A 20980-nucleotide genomic window follows, 5' to 3' on the forward strand; every position below is an offset into this window, starting at 1 on the left:
TGGTTTTCCACGCACAGTGAAATCCAAAGTCTTCACCACAGGTTATATGGCCCTACATGATTCAGCCCCTGATAATCCTCTGACCTCACTCCCTACCACTCTGGCCACACTAGTTCCCTGGCTGTTTCTATAACTGCTTAAAACAAGCTTCCCGCTCAGAATCTTTGCAATCAGCTTTGCTCTGCCTAAAACTCTCTTGCTCCACCCAACCTTACGGCTGATTCCTCACTTCTGTCAGAGGTCTGCTCAAATGTCCTTTTACCCAGACAGCACTTTTATGGTATGTAGAATTCTATCATGGCCTCCAACCTTCCCGTCCCCTGGTGTAAGTGCCCTGTGTAGCCCTCTCCTCTGAGAGTGACCAGGAGCTTTAAATACGATGGACTCTCACTCCTGTAATTATGTTTCCTTTTATGGCAAAAGCAAAGGGATTTTGCAGATATAATTCAAATTCCAAATCAGCTGATTTTGACTTAATCAAAAAGAGGATTAATTCTGGAGAGTTCACTGGTTGTCCAAAGGTTATGACTCAGCGCTCCCAGTGCAGAGGATCCGGGTTTGACCTCATCAGAGAACTAGCTCCTGCATGCCACAACTGATGATCTCCCAAGCTACAACCAAGACCCAGCGCGGCCAAATAAATATTTTTTAAAACAGGAGATTATTCTAGATGGGACTGGCTAAATTAGGTGAAAAACTTTAACAGAGGGACTGAGCCCTTGGAGGGGAGGGGAGTTGGTCTCTGGCTGCCTCTGAAGAAAGTAGTCACGCTGTGAACTGTCCAGACTGGGGTGGCCTACAAGAGCCAAGGAAGGAACCTGCAAGGAACTGAATTCCGCCCACACCCAGATGACCTTGAAAGAAGCCCGCAAGCTCCAGGTGAGCAGGCCTTCACTGCAGTCTGGTGAGACACGGCACTCCCCGTCTCCCAGGTAGACTATGTCTGTATTTCTGACCTACAGAAGTTGTGAGATAATAAGCTGACATTGTCTTAAGCCACAAAGTTTTTGGTAACCTGTTACACGGCAGTAGAAAACTAACATGCATTCCTTAATAGACAATAGCACCATCAGACTTTCTAGCCTCCTGATGGCAGCTTTTCCTTCAGAGAAATCGAGATATCATATCAGTAATGCTCCTATTGGACTTGTTCCCTGCCTCTAAAATGTAAGCGGAAATTTGTCTTCTGTCTCCTCCCTTGTTGCATCACGAGGCCTAGAACAGTGGCACGCACAGGGCAGGTGCTCGATAAACATTTATAGGATGAATGAGTGTATCTGCTGTTTATGCTTACATCAGCACAGAGTGATCTCAAAAACTTAATAGCATTTAAGTTTTAAGTTTCAAAGGCTATTTCTCAAATTGCAGTTGACCTTCAAACAACAGGGATTTGAACTGTGCTGGTCAACTTATATGAGGATTTTTTTTTCCAACATACAACAGGACTATACAGCCTATGGTTGGTTAAATCTTTGGATGTGGAACTGTGTATACAGAGGGCCGACTATAAAGTTAAAAGTGAATTTTCTACTTTTTTGGGGGTCAGTGCCCCTAATCCCCACACTGTTCACTGCTGTATAAGGAGTGCACTTGAAGGAATCTAACAATATATTCTGAGAGATTCATGAGTTCTCAAATCAAAAAGAACACTAGTATAAACAAATATATTGTAAACATTTAACAACAAAAACGAATGCATATGAGCAATTAGACATAAACTGTTTGCTAAAAATAAGCTATATTAAAATTCACTTTCTATTTTTTTTAAAGTATCATTGATGCATGTCACTTTCAGGACACTATTAATGGATCTTTTTACATTAGCCTTCTCAATAGTTAGTTAAATGTTGACTGAAAGGCAGTAGAATCAATGGAATTTGATTGAGCAACTTATCCAAAAAATCCTAGTTAACGGTTGAAAGTCATCTAGAAAGCAAATAGTTTCTAAGAGATGCCAGAAAGTTCTGTCCTACTTGAACTGTTGAACACATTGATCAGTGTTTTGAATAAAGACACAAAAGATAGGGTCGTCAAATTGACAAGTGATGTATATACAAACACTGTCTCTAATAAAGACAGACACACTGACAGGAGTAAAAAGTACGGAGGGAAAGCAAGGAGTCAAAATCAACAGGTCCACTACTATACTGACAAACGGTAAGACATGCCCAGCTTCAAAACCCAAGCAGCAATTCAGAATCAGATTTGGAAGCACTTCAAATGGGAAAAAAAAAAAAAAACCCACCAAGATCAGAGATTTTTTTACTTGACTGATGGGTCAAGCTAAATTCATCAACAAATTACACAGCTATTTTAAAAGGCAATGAAAACTTGGGCTGACTTAGGAGAACTAAGAGTGCGAATTGCAAAAATCACATGATATAACTACTGTTCCAGTCTGCTTAGCTCCCACCTGGAGTCCTGTATTTAAATATGAGTGCTACATTTAAAAGGAACAAGGTTAAATGGAAAACAGTTAAGAGGTCCAGATCTTGCAGTAAACAACGTTAAATGAATTCCTAGCCTGCAGAACTTCTTAGAACCTTTAATGTTAATGTTCTTTGTGATTTCCAAAAAAAGGTGTGTGTGTGTGAGATAGATGGATACGACACATTGTTTCTTATTTGAACATGGAACTCCTTCATGGAGAATCTTTTAACACTAGTTATTTAAGCCATAAACTCAGGAAAACCACCACTTAGGCCCCATGTTCAACATCACTAATTATTCAGTTCAGTTCAGTCGCTCAGTGGTGTCCGACTCTCCGCGACCCCATGAATCACAGAGAAACACAAATCAAAATTACAATAAGGTATCACCTCACACCAGTGAGAATGGCCATCATCAAAAAAATCTACAAACAATAAATGCTGGAGAGGGTGGGGAGAAAAGGGGACTCTGCACTGCTGGTGGAAATGTAAATTGATACAGCCACAGTGGAGAACAGTATGGAGATTCCTTAAAAAACTAAAAACAGAACTATTACGTGACCCAGCAGTCCCACTACTGGACATACACTTTTAGGAAACCATAATTCAGAAAGACATTCACCCCAATGTTAATTTCAGCACTGCTTACAAGAGCTAGGAAATGGAAGCCACCTACATGTCCATCAACAGATGAATGGATAAAGAAGACGTGGTACATATACACAATGGAATACTGCTCAGCCATAAAAGGAGTGAGTTTGGGTCATTTGTAGAGACATGGATGGACCTAGAGACTATCTATGATAGAGTGAAGTAAGTCAGAAAGAGAAAAACATATTTTGTATATTAACACACATATATGGAATCTAAAAAATAGTATCAGTTCAGTTCAGTTGCTCAGTTGTGTCCGACTCTTTGGGACCCCATGAATCGCAGCACACCAGGCCTCCCTGTCCATCACTAGTCCCTGGAGTTCACTCAAACTCATGTCCATCAAGTCAGTGATGCCATACAGCCATCTCATCCTCTGTCGTCTCCTTCTTCTCCTGCCCTCAATCCCTCCCAGCATCAGGGTCTTTTCCAGTGAGTCAACTCTTCGCATGAGGTGGCCAAAGTATTGGAGTTTCAGCTTCAGCATCAGTCCTTCCAATGAACACCCAGGACTGATCTCCTTTAGGATGGACTGGTTGGATCTCCTTGCAGTCCAAGGGACTCTCAAGAGTCTTCTCCAACACCACGGTTCAAAAACATCAATTCTTCAGTGCTCAGCTTTCTTTATACTACAACTCTCACATCCATACATGACCACTGGAAAAACCATGGCCTCGTCTAGACGGACCTTTGTTGGCAAAGTAATGTCTATGCTTTTTAATATGCTGTCTAGGTTGGTCACAACTTTCATAGTATAGATAAACCTATTTGCAAAACAGCAATATAGACGCAGACGTAGAGAACTAACAGATGGACAGCAAAAGAAGGGGCAGGGTAAGATGAACTGAGAGATTGGGGCTGACATGTATACACTACTATGCACGGAACAGGTAACTAGTGAGACCCTGCTGTATAGTGCAGAGAACTCTACTTGATGATCTGTGGTGATCTAGACAGCAGAGAAATCCAGAAGGGAGGGGACACGCGTATACAAAAGGCTGACCCACGTTGCTGTACAGCAGAAACTAGCACAATGCTGTGAGGCAACTATACTCCAATTAAAAAAAAAATGTATACTAGATGTAGACTAAATGTCAATAAGGGTAATAAACAAGGAGGAGTAGGAGGGGGACACAGAACTGTATCATGAGAAGCAAGACCAAAACTATTTTGCCGAGGAAAGGTGAAGAGTGAGCCTGGCAAACAACAAACACTTCTCAGAAAAATGAGGGAATGCAGTCCTGGTACCAGAGCAATACAGAATTTGCAAGTAAGGCTCAAAATATGCATTTTAACACTCTCTTCAGAAGGTTTTTATCCAGAGAGACTGATAGTTGCTCTAAGGGTCAGAAATAGAGCCCAGAACAGGAAGGTCAGCTAAATCTTCAGGAAGATCACTGCAATTAAAGCTTTTTAGTATCACAGGAATGATGGTGGAAACAAGAGTGAGCTGAAGTATGTACAGGGGCTGGTTAACACCCAGCAGGGACATCAAAGAAAAGACACCTGCATTCATCAAGCAGGAGGTCGGATGACTTCCAACACCGCTCTCACGGGTCTAGTCTGTAACCTCCACAGTCTCACTCACCCTTATGTCTCAAAGACAAACACGGAGCCCAGCACAGAATGGGTCTCTCAGAAATAATGGTGGAATGTGTGAATAAATGAAGTGAAAAATAAAAGTATCTGGCTCCAAAGTCAAATGAGAAGAGAATGGCTATTTCATTCTTTGGAGATTGCTAAATACACCAATTGTGAATCACAATCAAGGCTACTCACAAATATAAGGAAATAGTCTTGTAATAATTTCACAACTTGACTTGGAAATCAACTCTGAATTAAATCACACCAAGGGTTGCTGTGAGGTTCCCACAGTAAATATGTGAAAATGCACAGCAGATTGTAAATGACTATCAGAAGGACGGGGTGATCATGGTAATAATAATCCAGCCCAACAGATTATGATAATTCAGAGGGCTAGAAACTAACCTTGAAAATGAAACCACCTTTTATAGCCACAGGTCTGAGAAAGGTCCATTAGCCATGTGCTCTATTTGTTTAATTGTCAAAGGAGGGCATATTTTAAAACACCTTCAAAAATGTGATGGTATTCTAATTGACCTGATAAGTTAAGCAAGCTATTTATAGTTAAGTCTAAGCAAATTTCTTTAGTCATGAGACACCAAATTCTCAACAAAGAATATACATTAAATCAACCTTATATTTAGAAAGTCTCGAAATAGAAAGCTTTCTTTCACTAGATACAAAGACTAGACTGTCAGATACCATATTTGTATCCATTTCCTAGAAGACTGAGGGTTCTTTCAAAATATATCTATCATTTCTCCACAGTGGCTGATCAAATCTGTCACTGAAGAATGTTCCGAACAGGCAACTTGTAGTACAAGCAGGGTTTATTTCTGTCAGAGACTGACAGCTAAAGTGTGAAAGAAACTCATTAAAAATCTCTCACTGTGAACTTACATTGTTAAAAGAAAGAAAGAAAGAAAAGGGGAAAAGAGAAAGGAAAACCCAAGAAAGAAAAAGGAAGGAAAAAAAACCTAATGAAGGGTACACTGAGCCTGCAGATAGACTCATATGGTGCTTTTCTTTCTTATTCTTCTTGAGGAAACAATTAGAAGAGAGCAATCAGTCCTGGGAATACTGCCCACACTGACTATCCCAGGAAATCAAATAAGGTCATTTTATTTTATACTAATATTATGAAAAGCTAAGGAAGTAGATTAGAATGTTGTACTACAGGAAAAACAACACAAAATAAACAACATTATTTACCTTAATCTTAAAACGAGGTTTACGGCACAAGAAGCTTCTCTGTAGTCTTCACTAGCATTGGGTAGGCCCTTTAAAAACAAAACAGCCAATGGTTATAAACTCGGGAAACAAATGCATAAAATCATGATAACCCTTGATTCATAAGAGTCCTTTCTTCCTGGAAATTTCAATACTAGGCCTTTTATTACAAGCCTATTATTTGGGCACATAACACCCCTGTGTGAAGGCTGGAATGATGTCTATCTCCCATCACAACTGTGGATCTGAATGTTTCATAAAAAGCCTCGGTAGGAGGATGGGCCCTGTGAACAACTGGTATACCCTGCGGTAAGTCCAAAGAAGAAAGATCAGCCATCTAAAGGGGCACCTTGCAATCTGTGCTATAGACTGTATCTACCGGGCCTTGGAGATGCACAAAGGTTGGGCACTTTAAACTTCAAAGATGCAGAGGAAGAAGGAACCTAGCAGATGAGGCCACAGTTTACCTTTCTCACCTGAACACAGATCATCAATCATGAATGCCTCTACTGAACAGGCCCTTCCTACTTTATGAACCCCTGGACATGAGACCTTCCTGTCAGAGTAGAAAAAATAAGGAATTTTTGGTCAAGCCTTGGCTCTGCCACTGACCAGCTTTGCAACTGTGGGCAAGTCATTCTGTGAACGTATTTTCTCATTTACTAAATGGAGATAATATTTGCCTCCAAAGTTTCCTGGGAGAACAAATACAATGTATGAAAAGGAGTCCAACTATACCATGTTGTACAATACGAGGTATCCTAATTCCTTTTTCTGCTTCCTTTATTCTTTGCCTTCTCATCCTTTATTATTCCTTTTATCATTCAACCAATCCCTACAGTTTACCTCAAGGTGCTATACTAAGTTGCCTGCTAAGTTGCTTCAGTCGTGTCTGACTCTGTGTGACCCCATGGACTGTAGCCTGCCAGGCTCCTCTGTCCATGGGATTCTCCAGACAAGAATACTGCCATGCATTGTCATTTCTTTCTCCGGGGAATCTTCCTGACCCAGGGATCGAATCCACGTCTCTTCTATCTGCAGCAATGGCAGGCGAGTTCTTTACTTACCACTAGCGCCACCTGGTGGAGAAGGCAATGGCACCCCACTCCAGTACTCTTGCCTGGAAAATCCCATGGACGGAGGAGCCTGGTAGGCTGCAGTCCATGAGGTCACTAAGAGTCACTTTCATGCATTGGAGAAGGAAATGGCAACCCACTCCAGTGTTCTTGCCTGGAGAATCCCAGGGACAGAGGAGCCTAGTGGGCTGCCGTCTACGGGGTGGCACAGAGTCAGACACGACTGAAGCAACTTAGCAGCAGCAGCAGTGCCACCTGCGAAGCTAAGCTGCTTAATACAATGTAAAGACATAAACTGAATCCTGGCTCTGCCTCTAAGCTCTTGTGCAACCATGGATGAGCCACTTGGCCTCTGCAAATCTTTGCTTCCTCATCTATCAAACAAGGGTCAAACACTAGATTGTCTGACCTGCAACCATGAAAGCCCATCACTCCCTCTCCCCTGAAGACAGCTATTTCATAAAATACAGAACAGGTGGAAGAAAAATAAATTTAAAAGGAATATGCAGATTTGAGGGGGAAATTTGATCAATAGGCTGGTAATACTTGATAGTATTTAACCACTTTGGGCTTCCCTGGTACCTCATCTGGTAAAGAATCCACCTGCAATGTAGGAGACCCTGGTTCCATTCGGGTTGGGAAGAACCTCTGGAGAAGGGATAGGCTACCCACTCCAGAACTGGAGTGGGCAGCTCATACAGTGAAGTATCTGCCTGCACTGCAGGAGGCGTGGGTTCGATCCCTGGATTGGGAAGATCCCCTGGAGGAAAGCATAGCAACCCACTCCAGTATTCTTGCCTGGAGAATCCCATGGACAGAGGAGCCTGGCAGGCTACAGTCCATGGGGTTGCAAAGAGTCAGACACGACTGAGCGACTAAGCACAGCATATAACCACTTTGAGAGCCGAAGGGCTTACTACTAACTACGTGGCAAAACCAAAAAGGGGGGCCTACACTCCGAGTTTGCATCCATCGTCCCTACCCTAGACAGCTCAGCATCCTTCATCAGGACCCAACACAACTCAAGGCACATGAGTTCTGTCACATAACTGCTAACACGAATTCATTTCACAGTCACTGAACTATTATTTTTACAAGGAAAGTTGTAGAGATAAATTGGCGCATGAAATTCAAGGATAAAAGAATTACAAAAATGTCACAGAAATCCAAACGGGAGCAAAGAAAGAAAAGTATCAATTAACTATAATGTTTTGTGACTGGAACCTGGTAGAATGGTGAGTCATTTTTTGTCCTTTTCCCATTTCATGCAGTACCAGCAATTTTGAAAGCAGTCTGGTAATCAGTTCTTGCTTTTGAACCTATCATTTAAAGGTTGGAGGCCCTGAGAAGCATGGTCAATAGTGACAGTCCCCTTTTGTCCACACCCATTTAAAAAAAGAGTTTACAAGCCCCTGCTCTGGAAGCACTATCCTGATACCGTCTATCTTTCTAAAATGTCAGGTTTTTTTTTTTTTTTCTTTTAATCTGTCTTCAAAGCATCTCAAACGTAAATGACAGGCAGAGAAACCTACCTGAGAGTCCTGCACAGAAAGGGACTGTATCTGCTCGGGGATGCTGCTGGCGTTCACCACCATCTGTTAAGAGAGCCACCATGACAGCACATGAGGACACCAAAATGGGACATTAAGGTCAGTGTGGTTACATTAAGTCTCAGTTATCAGAGACAAAGATCTTACAGAATTTAAGTAATTTTAAAGCACCATTTCCTGGAGTGTGGTCCTTTGACAACCTGCATTGGGATCACCAAGGACACAACTAAAAGATTCCTGGGCACCACCTGACCTATGATTCAGAATTTCATTGAGGCAGGAGAGAATCTGCATCTTTAATAAGGCGCCCAGGTGACGCTTATGCTTTTAGAGAACCACTGAGCTTAAGTGAAATGGCATGGACAATCTGCTATTTTAAACTTGATAACAGAAAGATGCTCAAGGACCATTTTTTTTTCCTCGTTACACAACTTCCTCTCAAGATGGGAGCCCCTTAGTGAAAGGATGTTAGGATTAGCACAGCCTGCCCCTTTTAATCATCACTTTGAACAACGTATTTGCAGCACTGGATTTCAAAAAATATCTTCCCCAGAAGAGAATCTAGAGCGAGAGATTATATTTTTCCCTCTAAGCTAGAAACCTGACCCCAATGTGATACCCCAAATATTTCTGCCTCAAGTCCTACTTTTGTGAACTCTGCCCGGGAACAAAGCTTGAAAGACAAACTGAAAGAGACACAGCATCAACAAAGAATGAAAAATACATACTATTCCCTAAACTTACTATCAATTCTAAAATTATCAGAAGTCATCGGAAATTCTTTGTGCCAAGAGTTTTCTAAAGTTGTGGCATAAAATTTTTGTATGCTTCTGCAAAGCTAACTGTGTGTATGCTTCCACAAAAAATAACTGTGTTAGTGATGAAGAAATGGGGGATGAGCACCTGCATCTGCAATCTACTTGGAACTGCATCCAAAATCAAAGATGGACCAATAGACGAACAGACAACTGCGAGATGAAGCAAGTATAGTAATGGCAGAATCGAGGTAATTGCTGGGAAGATGTTCACAATAAAATGCTTTTAATGTTGTCATATTTCAGAAAATTTTCACAGTAAAATGTTGGGGTGAAATGATTATATTAGAGGAACAAATAACCTGTATTTACTAACCAGTCAGAGGACCTTCACCCACCCCAAATGATTTCTTGCAAAGAATTTTCCAGACTGATTCCACAATCTTCTTTATCTTTAAATTTTCAAAAAAATATTTATTGAAGTAGAGTTGATTTACAATGTTGTGTTATTTTCTGGTATACAGCAAAGTGATTCAGTTGCACATATATACTCTTTCTCATATTCTTCTCCATTATGGTTTATTACAGTATATTGAATATAGTTCCCTGTGCTGCACAGTAGGATCTTGTTCATCTATTTTGTATATACTAGTGTGTATCTGCTAATCCCAAAACCTAATTTAACCCCCCTGCCACTTTTGGTAATTATAAATTTGTTTTCTATGTCTGTGAGTCTGTATCTGTTTTATAAATAAGTTCTTTTTTTTTTTTCTTTAATGTTTTGGTTTTTGGTCCCAAGGCATGTGAGATCTCAGCTTCCTGACCAGGGATTGAACCCTCACTCCCTGCATTGGAAGGCAAAGTCTTAACCACTGGACTCCCAGGGAAGCCCAGTAAAAAAGTTCATTCTTAGTTAAGGTTTGAGATACAACCAAAAGCCACATGAGCACCTACAGAATATTCTACCTTTAGTCAAAGAAGGTTTGTAATCTGGAAAATTCTTAATGGCATTTACTACAGGTGACAACTTCTCTTGCCCCTGGGGAGGTCCATCTCCTGCCCTGACCCTTACTCCTGGACCATCAGGGGCACAGAGAACTATTTAGTTGGACTGAGGGCTGGAACCCCACACATACCACATAGCCTCACTGAGTAGGTATAACCCTGCATGTGAGGAAAAAAACCAGTCTCCAGCCCCGAGTGGTATCCGAAGTGTTCAGAGACGTATAGGAGTGGTGGAGAGAGAGTGTCCCTGCACAAAATCTCTACCTTGACAACCAACTCTAGTCTGCTAGAGCTCACCACCACAGATCCCATTCTATCAGTTTGGGGCATGACTTCTGGGTAAACATTTTCAAATGTCAAAACTTACAAGAAAGCTAACACATTAAGCAGTTGTCATTCATTAACAGTAAAATATATATTTGTCTATTGGACTTTTTTTTTTTTGCTTTTAAAAAACAGTTCGCTATTAAGATGGACATTTGAGAAAATGAGTGTTTTTATAGGAAGAGGAAAGAAAAATAATAGATTAATACTGGACACAGCCCTGGAGCCAGGCCTCTGGAACTGAACGAAAGGGGAAAAGATCTCGGAATGGACAGAAAAAAGTGACAACATCCATTTTTCTAATTTTTCATAGCGCTCTGTCTAATCTTCTTATTTTCTGTTTTTAACAATGCCATAGCTAACTGCGATGTGTTATCCTGGATTGGATCCTGAGACAGAAAAGGGATGTCAGTGGATAAACCAGTGAAATTCAAATAAAATCTGAGATTTAGCAGACAATAACGCAGCACTGACATGACTCAGCGACTAAACAAGGACAAACAAAAGATCACTGATGGTTTTTAGTTGCGACAAACGTACTGAGGCTACAAAGGAAACTAACGGTGAAAGAACACAGAGGAATGATGAGAACTCTAAACTCTCTTTGCAAGTTTTCTGTCAACCTAAAATCACTCCAAAGCAAAGGTTTCTTTTCAGAAATACAGAGGACTAATTTTAGCCACAACTAGTTAGAAAGCCAGTCACCTGCAAAAAGAACACCTTTTAGGAAGTGATATCATAAAAACATCAAGTTAAAGCCAGCTGTGATGACTATGGCTTGGTACAATCAATTTGGAGGGAGAAATAAAATCTTGGCCTCCAACTACAAATGGATATAAGACAAACAACATGAGAGCTGACAGGCTTTTGGAAAATGCAATGTCATCAGAAGTAATTTTAAAAAGCAATGGCAAGCCACTCCAGTACTCTTGCCTAGAAAATCCCATGGACGGAGGAGCCTGGTAGGCTGCAGTCCACAGGGTCACTAAGAGTCAGGCACAACTGAATGACTTCACTTTTCACTTTCACACATTGGAGAAGGAAATGGCAACCCACTCCAGTGTTCTTGCCTGGAGAATCCCAGGGATGGGTGAGCCTAGTGGGCTGCCATCTATGGGGTCGCACAGAGTCAGACATGACTGAAGCGACTTAGCAGCAGCAGCAAAGGCAGTTTTAACATGAATTTAGCTTTTACATGGTGTCTAAGCTGTGGTGCAATTCACTTACTCTAAATCCACACCAAATGTATTTTCTCTTCAGAATGAAATATCAGAGTTTGGAAACAATGAACCTAGCCTAGACTCTATGACAAAATTCTTCACTATACCTGCTGTGGGCCCTACAGAGCTTCTGTCATCAAATCTGCCCACTTGGCATCATTGCTTTCAATTATTAAGAAATAAGGACAACTTTCCCAAAGGGATTTCTGAAGTGTCACAGTTGTTTGGGAGGAGGGAGGTTTGTCTGAGACTTCTAATAGGCAGATATTTAAAACAAATCTTCAGGAACATGGAGCACACAATCCTCCTGGATTCCAGTCGGACTTCTGAATTCAGAGCAGCTGGTGTGGTTTTCCTAGTCAGTGGTCCTTGATGCTAGTTAGCCACATGTCAGAATCACGTGAGCAGCTTTTTATAAAATCAGAATTGCCCCGGACATCACTCCAAACCACCAAATCGTAATTTGATTGCTGGGCCTGCTGCTGCTGCTGCTAAGTCACTTCAGTCGTGTCCGACTCTGTGTGACCCCATAGACGGAAGCCCACCAGGCTCCCCCGTCCCTGGGATTCTCCAGGCAAGAACACTGGAGTGGGTTGCCATTTCCTTCTCCAATGTGTGAAAGTGAAAAGTGAAAGCGAAGTCGCTCAGTCGTGTCCGACCCTCAGCGACCCCATGGACTGCAGCCTACCAGGCTCCTCCATCCATGGGATTTTCTAGGCAAGAGTACTGGAGTGGCTTGCCATTGCCTTCCCTGATTGCTGGGCCTAGGGATCTGCATTTTTAAAGCTCTCAGTTTTTCTGATATGGAGCCAGGATTGCAAATCACGTGTTCATGTCACCTAACATATGAATCATTTACTTACTACAAATTAATAATTAACAGTAGGTGACTAAAACTTTTCAGGTTATTTCTAAAATACCAGGTTAGGGACACACTAGGACCAGTTTCTCACTGAGTTTGGCTGTGAATCTCAATAGACAAGTGGTGTAACTCTGCAACTTGACAGTTTACACCAGAAAGTCTCATCTCCAAATACTGCCCAGTACCAGGCACATCTACCCAATGTCCCTTTGGCAAATACCCCACCCTAGCCTTCTCGATTTTCTCCAACTAATGCTATTAATACAATAACTGGACATTCTGTCTTATGCTTCCCAGGAAGCCAAAGAGTCCCTCACAAAACCAGCATTTCTAAAATGTCCCTCATCTATTGGAGCATCTCAATCTGATAGGAACTATTAAGGTTACTTTTTCTAAACTTCAGCTCGATTATAAAACGTCTTCTGCCTCTTCCCCCCTTTCTCACCTATTCATAAATACGACAGAAGTATTCAGACATTTGTTTAGTGTCTGATTTTCAGTACATGGGTATGCAAAAATGTACAGCATGCCTACTAGATGCTAAGGGAAGACAAACGTGAATAAAAGACCATCCCAATCACCCAGTGGCTTATAGTCAATAAACAACTCAACTGCAATTTAAATGATAAGTATTACTGAAAAGCCTATTAACATGTAAACACAGTGGCATTTCAAGGTACCATTTAGTACAGACTAAGCATTTTCCGTCTAAAAGACGTTTAAAGGTAAATGGTACACAGCCTGAGACTGCATATAGCGTTTTTTTGTCCACTTTTATCGAGGTATAGATGACAAGATATTTAGCATGACACAGCTTTTGATAATAGCAGCTATAAAAATCCAAAGTCAGCAGACTCCATCACAATTCAATGTACGTATGCTTTATTTATATGTGCACCCCTCAAAATGCATACACAAAAAAATGTTAATGGAATATAGTCTGTAATAGCAACCTCAATGCTCTCACCAAGAAAGAAATGGTTAAATAAACCATTGTGATATGGAATACCCCTCAGCAGTTAAAAATAGAGAGGCAATTCTATAGCAAGTACTGTGGAAAGGATTTCCAAGATATAAGGCAAGATGTAAAATTTTATAGTTTTTATGATCTTAATGTTTTTACAGTGATATGCTAGATTTCTTTAGGTATATATTTGTATGTGAACAAACAAGAAAAGTTCTGGAAGAAAACAGGGCAAACTGATAACCTCTGGAAAAACAAGACAGTCACAGGGGTCTGAGGGGCAGCAAGATAAAATGGTGCCTTAGAGTTATTTCTCTTTAATTCTCACGTACCTTTTACAAGTCTTTACATCCCTCTCAATAAGGCCTGCCCAGACCAACACATTTAAAATTATAAACTCCTACCATACCATACCTCACCCTCTACCCTATTCGATTTTTTCCCCATTACTCCTATTCCATTGTAACGAACCACATAACTTATTTATGAACACTGCTGGATATAATTTATCTACTCCCACCAGAATGGAGGCTTCACAAGGACTCTGTTTTCCTCACTGATGTATCCCTCAGTGCCTACTAAAACACTGCACATCATATGCTCATTACACGTATTTACAGGTATCATTTATATTTATATAATTTACTCATATTTGTTGAATATATTCAACAATTTTAATTTCCTTTGCAACAGATTAAAAAATAGCTTTTGCTTCACATCCAAAAAGCAATCTGGTACGACTGGCAAATCAGGGGCTAGTTTAATTAAAAGCTGAAAGGACACAGGAACCATCACTGGAGAGAATGAACACAGCACATGACACTGAAATGTCAGCCCTGTCAAAAGCAAAGAACAAACAACAAAAAAAGGAACAAACAAAAATGGTGGACACTGTGTAACAGCAGGTGCAGCTGGTGATTTCTAAAGTTCAGTAGGACTGTTTACATCCAAACTAACGTATACTTTCACAGAAATAAGCCTATCCATACACTTCCTTAATTATGCCCAAGTTCCCAGTATGAGCAGAGATGCCACTGGGAAATCAAATGAGTCTAGATACGGTGAAGTGCCCAAGACTTAAAATCCCACTCAAGAAGGTTGACAAGGATGTTTAATGACAAACTGACAGCATGCCATACACCGCTCTCTTTCCTGGCTATAAAGACAATACATTTGCCAAAAAAGATATTGCTATTATTCAAATAACAGATCAGTTTTCAGAGCAATTTCAATAAGCACATAGTAAGATATTCTCAAAGTAAACAAATCCTCGTGAAGAAAGAAATGCTAGATTTTTAGATAGTATATCTAGACAGATATCTAGATAGTACCCATCTGTCTGTACTAGTAAGGCAGGACTACAATGAATACCACCCAAAGAAGATGTCCTTCAGTGAACCTGTAATGAATGATTTTTGAGTCAAGAATGCTATCGAACCATGTTACTGTGTTCTATTTCTAGGGAGAACTGACACTTCTTGTTTAGAGACACTCTTAGGTGAAAAACCTTGATCGGCACTTCACTCTAGATAAAACAGATACGGGGCAAGAAGGCAGAGTTCATGACAACAGGTTAAGATCATTCCAAAAACATGGCAGGATATGTGTGTGGCCAATGTGTCCTCCTGCGGGACTCAGCACCACCTGTGTAACTGCCTTGACCAGAGCTTATATTTTATGTATAAAATAGATTAATTAACATGATAAATAAAGGGGGAAACAGGATCTGAAGGAGAGCTGCAGATAGGAGGCAGGCCCGTCAATGAGACATGAGAATGAAAAGAGAACAGAGGGAGGGGAAGATGACAGGGGAAAGAATGGCTTGTGACTCTGACTTGCTCTAAGATGGTCCATCTGGTTATTTCCACTTAAAGCACAAGGATAAGATTTACTCCTTTTAATTAAAAGGAAATGTCTGCTAAATTGAAAGGGTTGGAATGGATATCATGTGTAACCCAAAGTCATCGGTTTTCTTACTGAGAATATATTAATTACTAGCCTTGTAAATATTTGGAGCTATTTAAATATGCTCAGGAGAAGGCAATGGCAAGCCACTCCAGTACTCTTGCCTAGAAAATCCCATGGATGGAGGAGCCTGGTAGGCTGCAGTCCGTGGGGTCGCTAAGGGTCGGACACGACTGAGCGACTTCACTTTCACTTTTCACTTTCACACACTGGAGAAGGAAATGGCAACCCACTCCAGTGTTCTTGCCTGGAGAACCCCAGGGACGGGAGCCTGGTGGGCTTCTGTCTGTGGGGTCACACAGAGTCGGACACGACTGAAATGACTTAGCAGCAAATATGCTCAAACTTCCTCTAGGAGAATTAGCAAGTTCTCTGAACTACAGTCATCATTAGCCATTAGGATAATTAACCAGTGGAGGAAGTAAAGTTAATCAAAAGATAACCAGTTCTCAAAGGGAAGAGGATAAAAGAGTGTGTATTGCCTACTAAGTTGCCCAGAAGATTTAAAAATCAAGACCAACAAATTCAACCTAGAATTTCTAACCATCTGAATATTTTGCTTTATGTGTAAACCAAAAATCAAGGAGCAATTTTCCTGTATGCCTACTCTGTTTTCAAAGTGACATAAGAATTTAAGATCAAGTGAGCAACTAATTTGTGCTAACAACCCCACTGAATGCTTTATTACATGATTTTATCAGTCTCACAGCAATTTTATAAGTACTGTGAGCACCGCTATTTGACAGAGGAAGAAGCTGACGTTCAGAGAGTAAAGCAAACTGCCCCAATATACACAGCTCCAAAGTATTGGATTGGCCAAAATATTCTTTTGGATTTTTCCATAAGATGTTATGGAAAAACCTGAATGAAGTTTTTGGCCAACCCAATAAGTCAGGGGGCATGAAGATCTGCCAAGTTTACGTGCCTCTTTTTTTCCTACACCACAAAAACAAAATTCTGAAGGTTCCTCCCCAAACAGCTCAGACTCTTAATACTGGCAGGCAGAGGTGTAGGGGAGAGAGGAGGCAAAGAACTAAGTAAGTAACCACACTCACCTCTGGATTTTCTTCTTTTACTCTTCGTGACTGTAAAACAAAGACGTATTCATTAATACATACACGACTCAAAAAACCACAAAAATAAAGCTGACACAAGTCAGCTGGCCATCGTCAAGGAGATCTACCTTCTCTTGAGAAAAGGCTGCTTTCCCTTCTTCACTTTTCTCATCCATCTCGTCGTCACTCCACTCCCAGTCGCCGTCTTCGGTTTTATGAAGGTGACCGCTCGACCCTGGAACTCGTCTCACCTGGATCAAAAGACATCCACTCAAAGCTTCCCCAGTCGAAAGTGAACAGAGCTTGCGAACACAGCCTACACCTACCCTGAAAATAACCTGAGTGGTAATGAATTCAGGGGTAACTAGCAAGGATTGCCCCAAAAGACTACACAGCCACCCACACGCATCCTCTATCCAAAGATACTGTTTCTTGAAATGAGTTACTAAACGTGTATAGAACAAAATATTTTGGAAGAGGACCACACATGTCAGCCATGAAGGATCAAACCCTTTTTTCACTCTGGCTTCAGTTCATGTTTTATGAATCACTACACAGGAAAGGCCACAAGGGAGGTTTCAAAATTGCTTAAGGAAATGCATGCGTGCAAGCAACAGACTGTTGATTAAGAGAAGGTGAGGGACCTGGGCAGCTGCTAGCCTAAGGCATCTGTCATCTACAACCTACATCACAAAAGTAAGTACCCCTCTATTGCCACCTTGCACTTTTACAGAATCTGGCATCATGCTTGTTTTCCCAGGATTCTGCTCAACCTACTTGAGCAAAACAAAACAATATTATTCTTAACATATCTTATAGCCCTTTTGAGGCCTGTGAGACTGCTAGGAACACAGCAAGCTAATCAGCAATTGTGTCAGATGATCTTAATAGATAACAATCTATTATATCTATAAAAACTAGATAGCAATTAGCTCAAAAATATAGAGATGTGGCCCATATGGGGATGCTTTCGTAGTGTCTGTGTTTGAAAAGGCAAAACTTTTCCAAGGAGAGGATGACTGAGAATAATGAGCCTCTGACCAAAGTAATTTGCTTTAAAAAAACAGATGTGTTTAAGCAATGTAGCAAGTGAACATAACAACCTGTGGTCCATCAATTCAGAGAAGCCACAAGTGGAAAAAAAAACAAAAAACAAAAAACAACTTTGCAGACTGTCTAGTCAAATCCCCTCATTTTATAGATGGGAGAACAAAAGCCCAGAAGTGACCCAAGATCACACAGATATAAGGTCAAAATGAAAACGCCCATTCAAATGCAAGTCTTTCTATGCCACTGAATAGTAACTGTGAAAAAGCAGCCGTCTAAAAATGTCCTTGGAAGACTTTGAAAGAGTATGACATGAGGAAGGACTATTTTCCGTGATAGAAACTATTCACTTATACTGTGGGAAGTTCATGAGTCCCAAGGGAAATAGCCCAGACTTCAGATGTAAAGCAAGCATTTACACACATTGGATCAATGTGAAGTCATAAACAACACAGACTTGGGGTTGGGTTCGATTTGAAGGCATTACCATGTGGATCCTGTACAAGCAAGCCTGATCATTTTGTCTTGAGCTGCAACATGGAAACTTGAAAAACTACCAAAAAGTTCTTACTCATAATCGCAAATGGTTATGCTCAATTTTTTTAAAAAAGCTTTTTTCTCCACTTCAAAAAAACTTTTTTCTAACTAATTCACCTTCAAAACACTTAGCATTTAATAAAACTCCTTCTGTGCTTGGCATATATATTTTTCCACTTGTGTTCTGAGTCATTGGAAAGACCTATTTAATGATAGTGATTTTAATGATGCTTATAGATGTTGGCAAAGTACTGCAGAAAAGATGCTGAAATGCACTTCAGGATTTTTAGAACAGATTGCTCATTTTAAAGCTATATCAAAGAAAGGGATAACGAGAAAATTTTCTGTTGACGTATACAGTAAAATTAATTATTTTCTTAGCAACACTAATCATGATGAGAGCAACAGAGGAAAATCTGTTAATGACTACGTTAAAAGAAAGCATTTAAAGCCACATCTACTACAAAACATACTATTAACTAAGAAGTGAGAAGACAAGTAAAATTGTGGATCATAAACAGAAAAATACCCTACCTTCGTTCAGATTAAAACCTAAGCATGGTTGATGATTACTAACATTCACATGCTCATTTAAAAGAGCATACCATGGAAATCTCTCTGAAAGCAGCCAGAGTGTGCAGCTTCCCACCCTAAAATTCAGTTGATGTTCTTTTCCCTCTCATTCTACATTTAGAAAATCTGTCCATTTTGTTTCTACAAGAGGCATCCAACTACAGACAATAAAATAGCCAGTTTTTATTTCATTTTAGAAGCCTGTCTCCCTCCTCTTGGTTTTATTTGCTGGAAGAGAGAAAGATAAAGCAAAATATCTACGATTATAGCCTCGGATACTGAAAGAAATGGTGGTGTTGGCCTTTAAGCAATAAATAGTGATTAAACAAATGGAATGTAGAAATTAGGACAGAGAACAATTAAAAAAATCTATGTAGCATTAAATGTTCGTATAAGTGCAGCAAGAATAAGAACGCAAATGTGTTCCTTAAGGATGTTATCTCGGTTTACTGGAAAGGAAAGAAACTCACAGCATAATTTGAAACCCAGGTTTCATAGTGTAGTTATATGACACTGACCTCTAAGGAACAGACCAGAAAGCAATTTTACAAAGTTACATCCTTGTAGGGAGTTTGTAAGGATGACAGGAAACTTGGAGGTCATAGGCATCTTAGAGTTAAGGCAACTAAGTTTCACATAGTTTAAACAAACAGGGTTTTTTTAAATTTATTAAGGAACTGAAGAATAATCTACAAAACAGATGCTTCAAAAAACAAAATGTGTAAAAGCTTCTATCTCGCCCCATTCCTTACAATGATGAGAATGGAGGTTACTCACCTTTAGAACAATGCTTGCATGCCAGTTACATCGTTCTTATTCTATTAAATGGCCCACTCACTTAGTAAAGCCAAGAGGTGACTGAAAGAAATTTTTCCTCTGTCAGGGGTTTAAAAAATAACCCAATGATTCTCAGAGAAATGAGCTCAATTTAGGTCATAGCTAGAGGTATTCATAAGCTCACAAACTCCTCAGGTCAGAGTTGGCAACAGGGAGGTTAGACAAGACTTTACATGCAATAACATTCATTCCCCAAACTGGGAATAAAATACAATCGAGCAGTTCTATTTATACTGAACCTCTGGGAAGGAAAGTGATATTATTTTCTCTTTCTCAAAAGAGTATTTTTATGAAAATCCATTAAAGAAATGAAGTTCTAATTCCCACAAAAAAATAAGTCAGGCTCCACCAGACAGAGGGAACAAGAGTGTAGCTCCCAGGTCAGTTCTTGTGGCCATCAAGTTGGTGTCAGAAGCAGAGCTAGGACAGACTGGCTAGGGAGAGGGAATGGCAGCAACAAGGGAAACAGTCCCTGGAGCCGGCCTGACTCATCTTCCCAGGGTTGCTGCTCGGAACAGGAGCTTTCTTTAAATACCAGGACCCAGGACCTCCATACAGTATCTCAAGTCGCCACCTGGCCCCAGACATAGAAACAGGAGGAAGCATGTGTACAGGAGCATACAAGAAAGCCACTGGAAGCACTTTCTGCACAAGGGTTGCTGCTAAGTCGCTTCAGTCGTGTCCGACTCTGTGCGACCCCATAGACGGCAGCCCACCAGGCTCCCCCGTCCCTGGGACTCTCCAGGCAAGAACACTGGAGTGGGTTGCCATTTCCTTCTCCAACGTGTGAAAGTGAGAAGTGAAAGTGAAGTCGCTCAGTCGTGTCTGACTCGTAGCGACCCCACGGACTGCAGCCCACCAGGCTCCTCCGTCCATGGGATTTTCTAGGCAAGAGTACTGGAGTGGCGTGCCGTTGCCTTCTCCGTTAAATGCTAGGAACGGAGGTGTGTTTCTCTAACAAAGTCCTGAGTTAAGGATGAATGTGGCCCAAAGAAACCCCCTTCATCTGGGTCTGTCTGCGTGCTCTTTCTTCCAGGACGCTGGCCAGCTGCTCACGGTGCACGTTGACCCCTCCCAGGAGTGGGGCTTGGGGGTCTCCTTGGGATGATTTTCCTGTCCCTGGGAACTGTGTATCCCACTTCCCCACCACTGGCTGGACAAACTGCCTGCCCCACTGCAGCCTCAACCCAGAACTCATCTCACATTCACACACCAAGAACACTCTGAGCGTGGCAGAAAGCAACACTCGGGGACTTTTCTCTTAGCAGGCATTCTACTAACCAGACGTAGAAAACGTGCTTCTAATCAACCGTTAT

General features: G+C 40.9%; 1 protein-coding gene across 2 annotated transcripts in view; it reads right to left on the minus strand.

The window, feature by feature from the left end:
- The window catches only part of STK39 (serine/threonine kinase 39), a 329969-nt gene that overhangs the window by 118405 nt on the left and 190584 nt on the right, over positions 1-20980 (minus strand). Inside the window, exons 11-14 of one of the 2 annotated variants that reach the window (XM_055397329.2) lie at positions 16799-16921; positions 16671-16700; positions 8503-8565; positions 5877-5944 (exon numbers count right to left, since the gene is read on the minus strand). In XM_055397329.2, the coding sequence (XP_055253304.1) occupies positions 5877-5944; positions 8503-8565; positions 16671-16700; positions 16799-16921 (284 nt within the window). The remainder of the gene's footprint in view (positions 1-5876; positions 5945-8502; positions 8566-16670; positions 16701-16798; positions 16922-20980) is intronic. The other variant, XM_055397331.2, reaches the window with a different exon arrangement.

This window comes from Moschus berezovskii, chromosome 2 (genome assembly GCF_049115385.1).
Source record: "Moschus berezovskii isolate FMDL1 chromosome 2, NW_MosBer_1.0, whole genome shotgun sequence".
Classification (NCBI taxonomy): Eukaryota; Metazoa; Chordata; class Mammalia; order Artiodactyla; family Moschidae; genus Moschus; species Moschus berezovskii.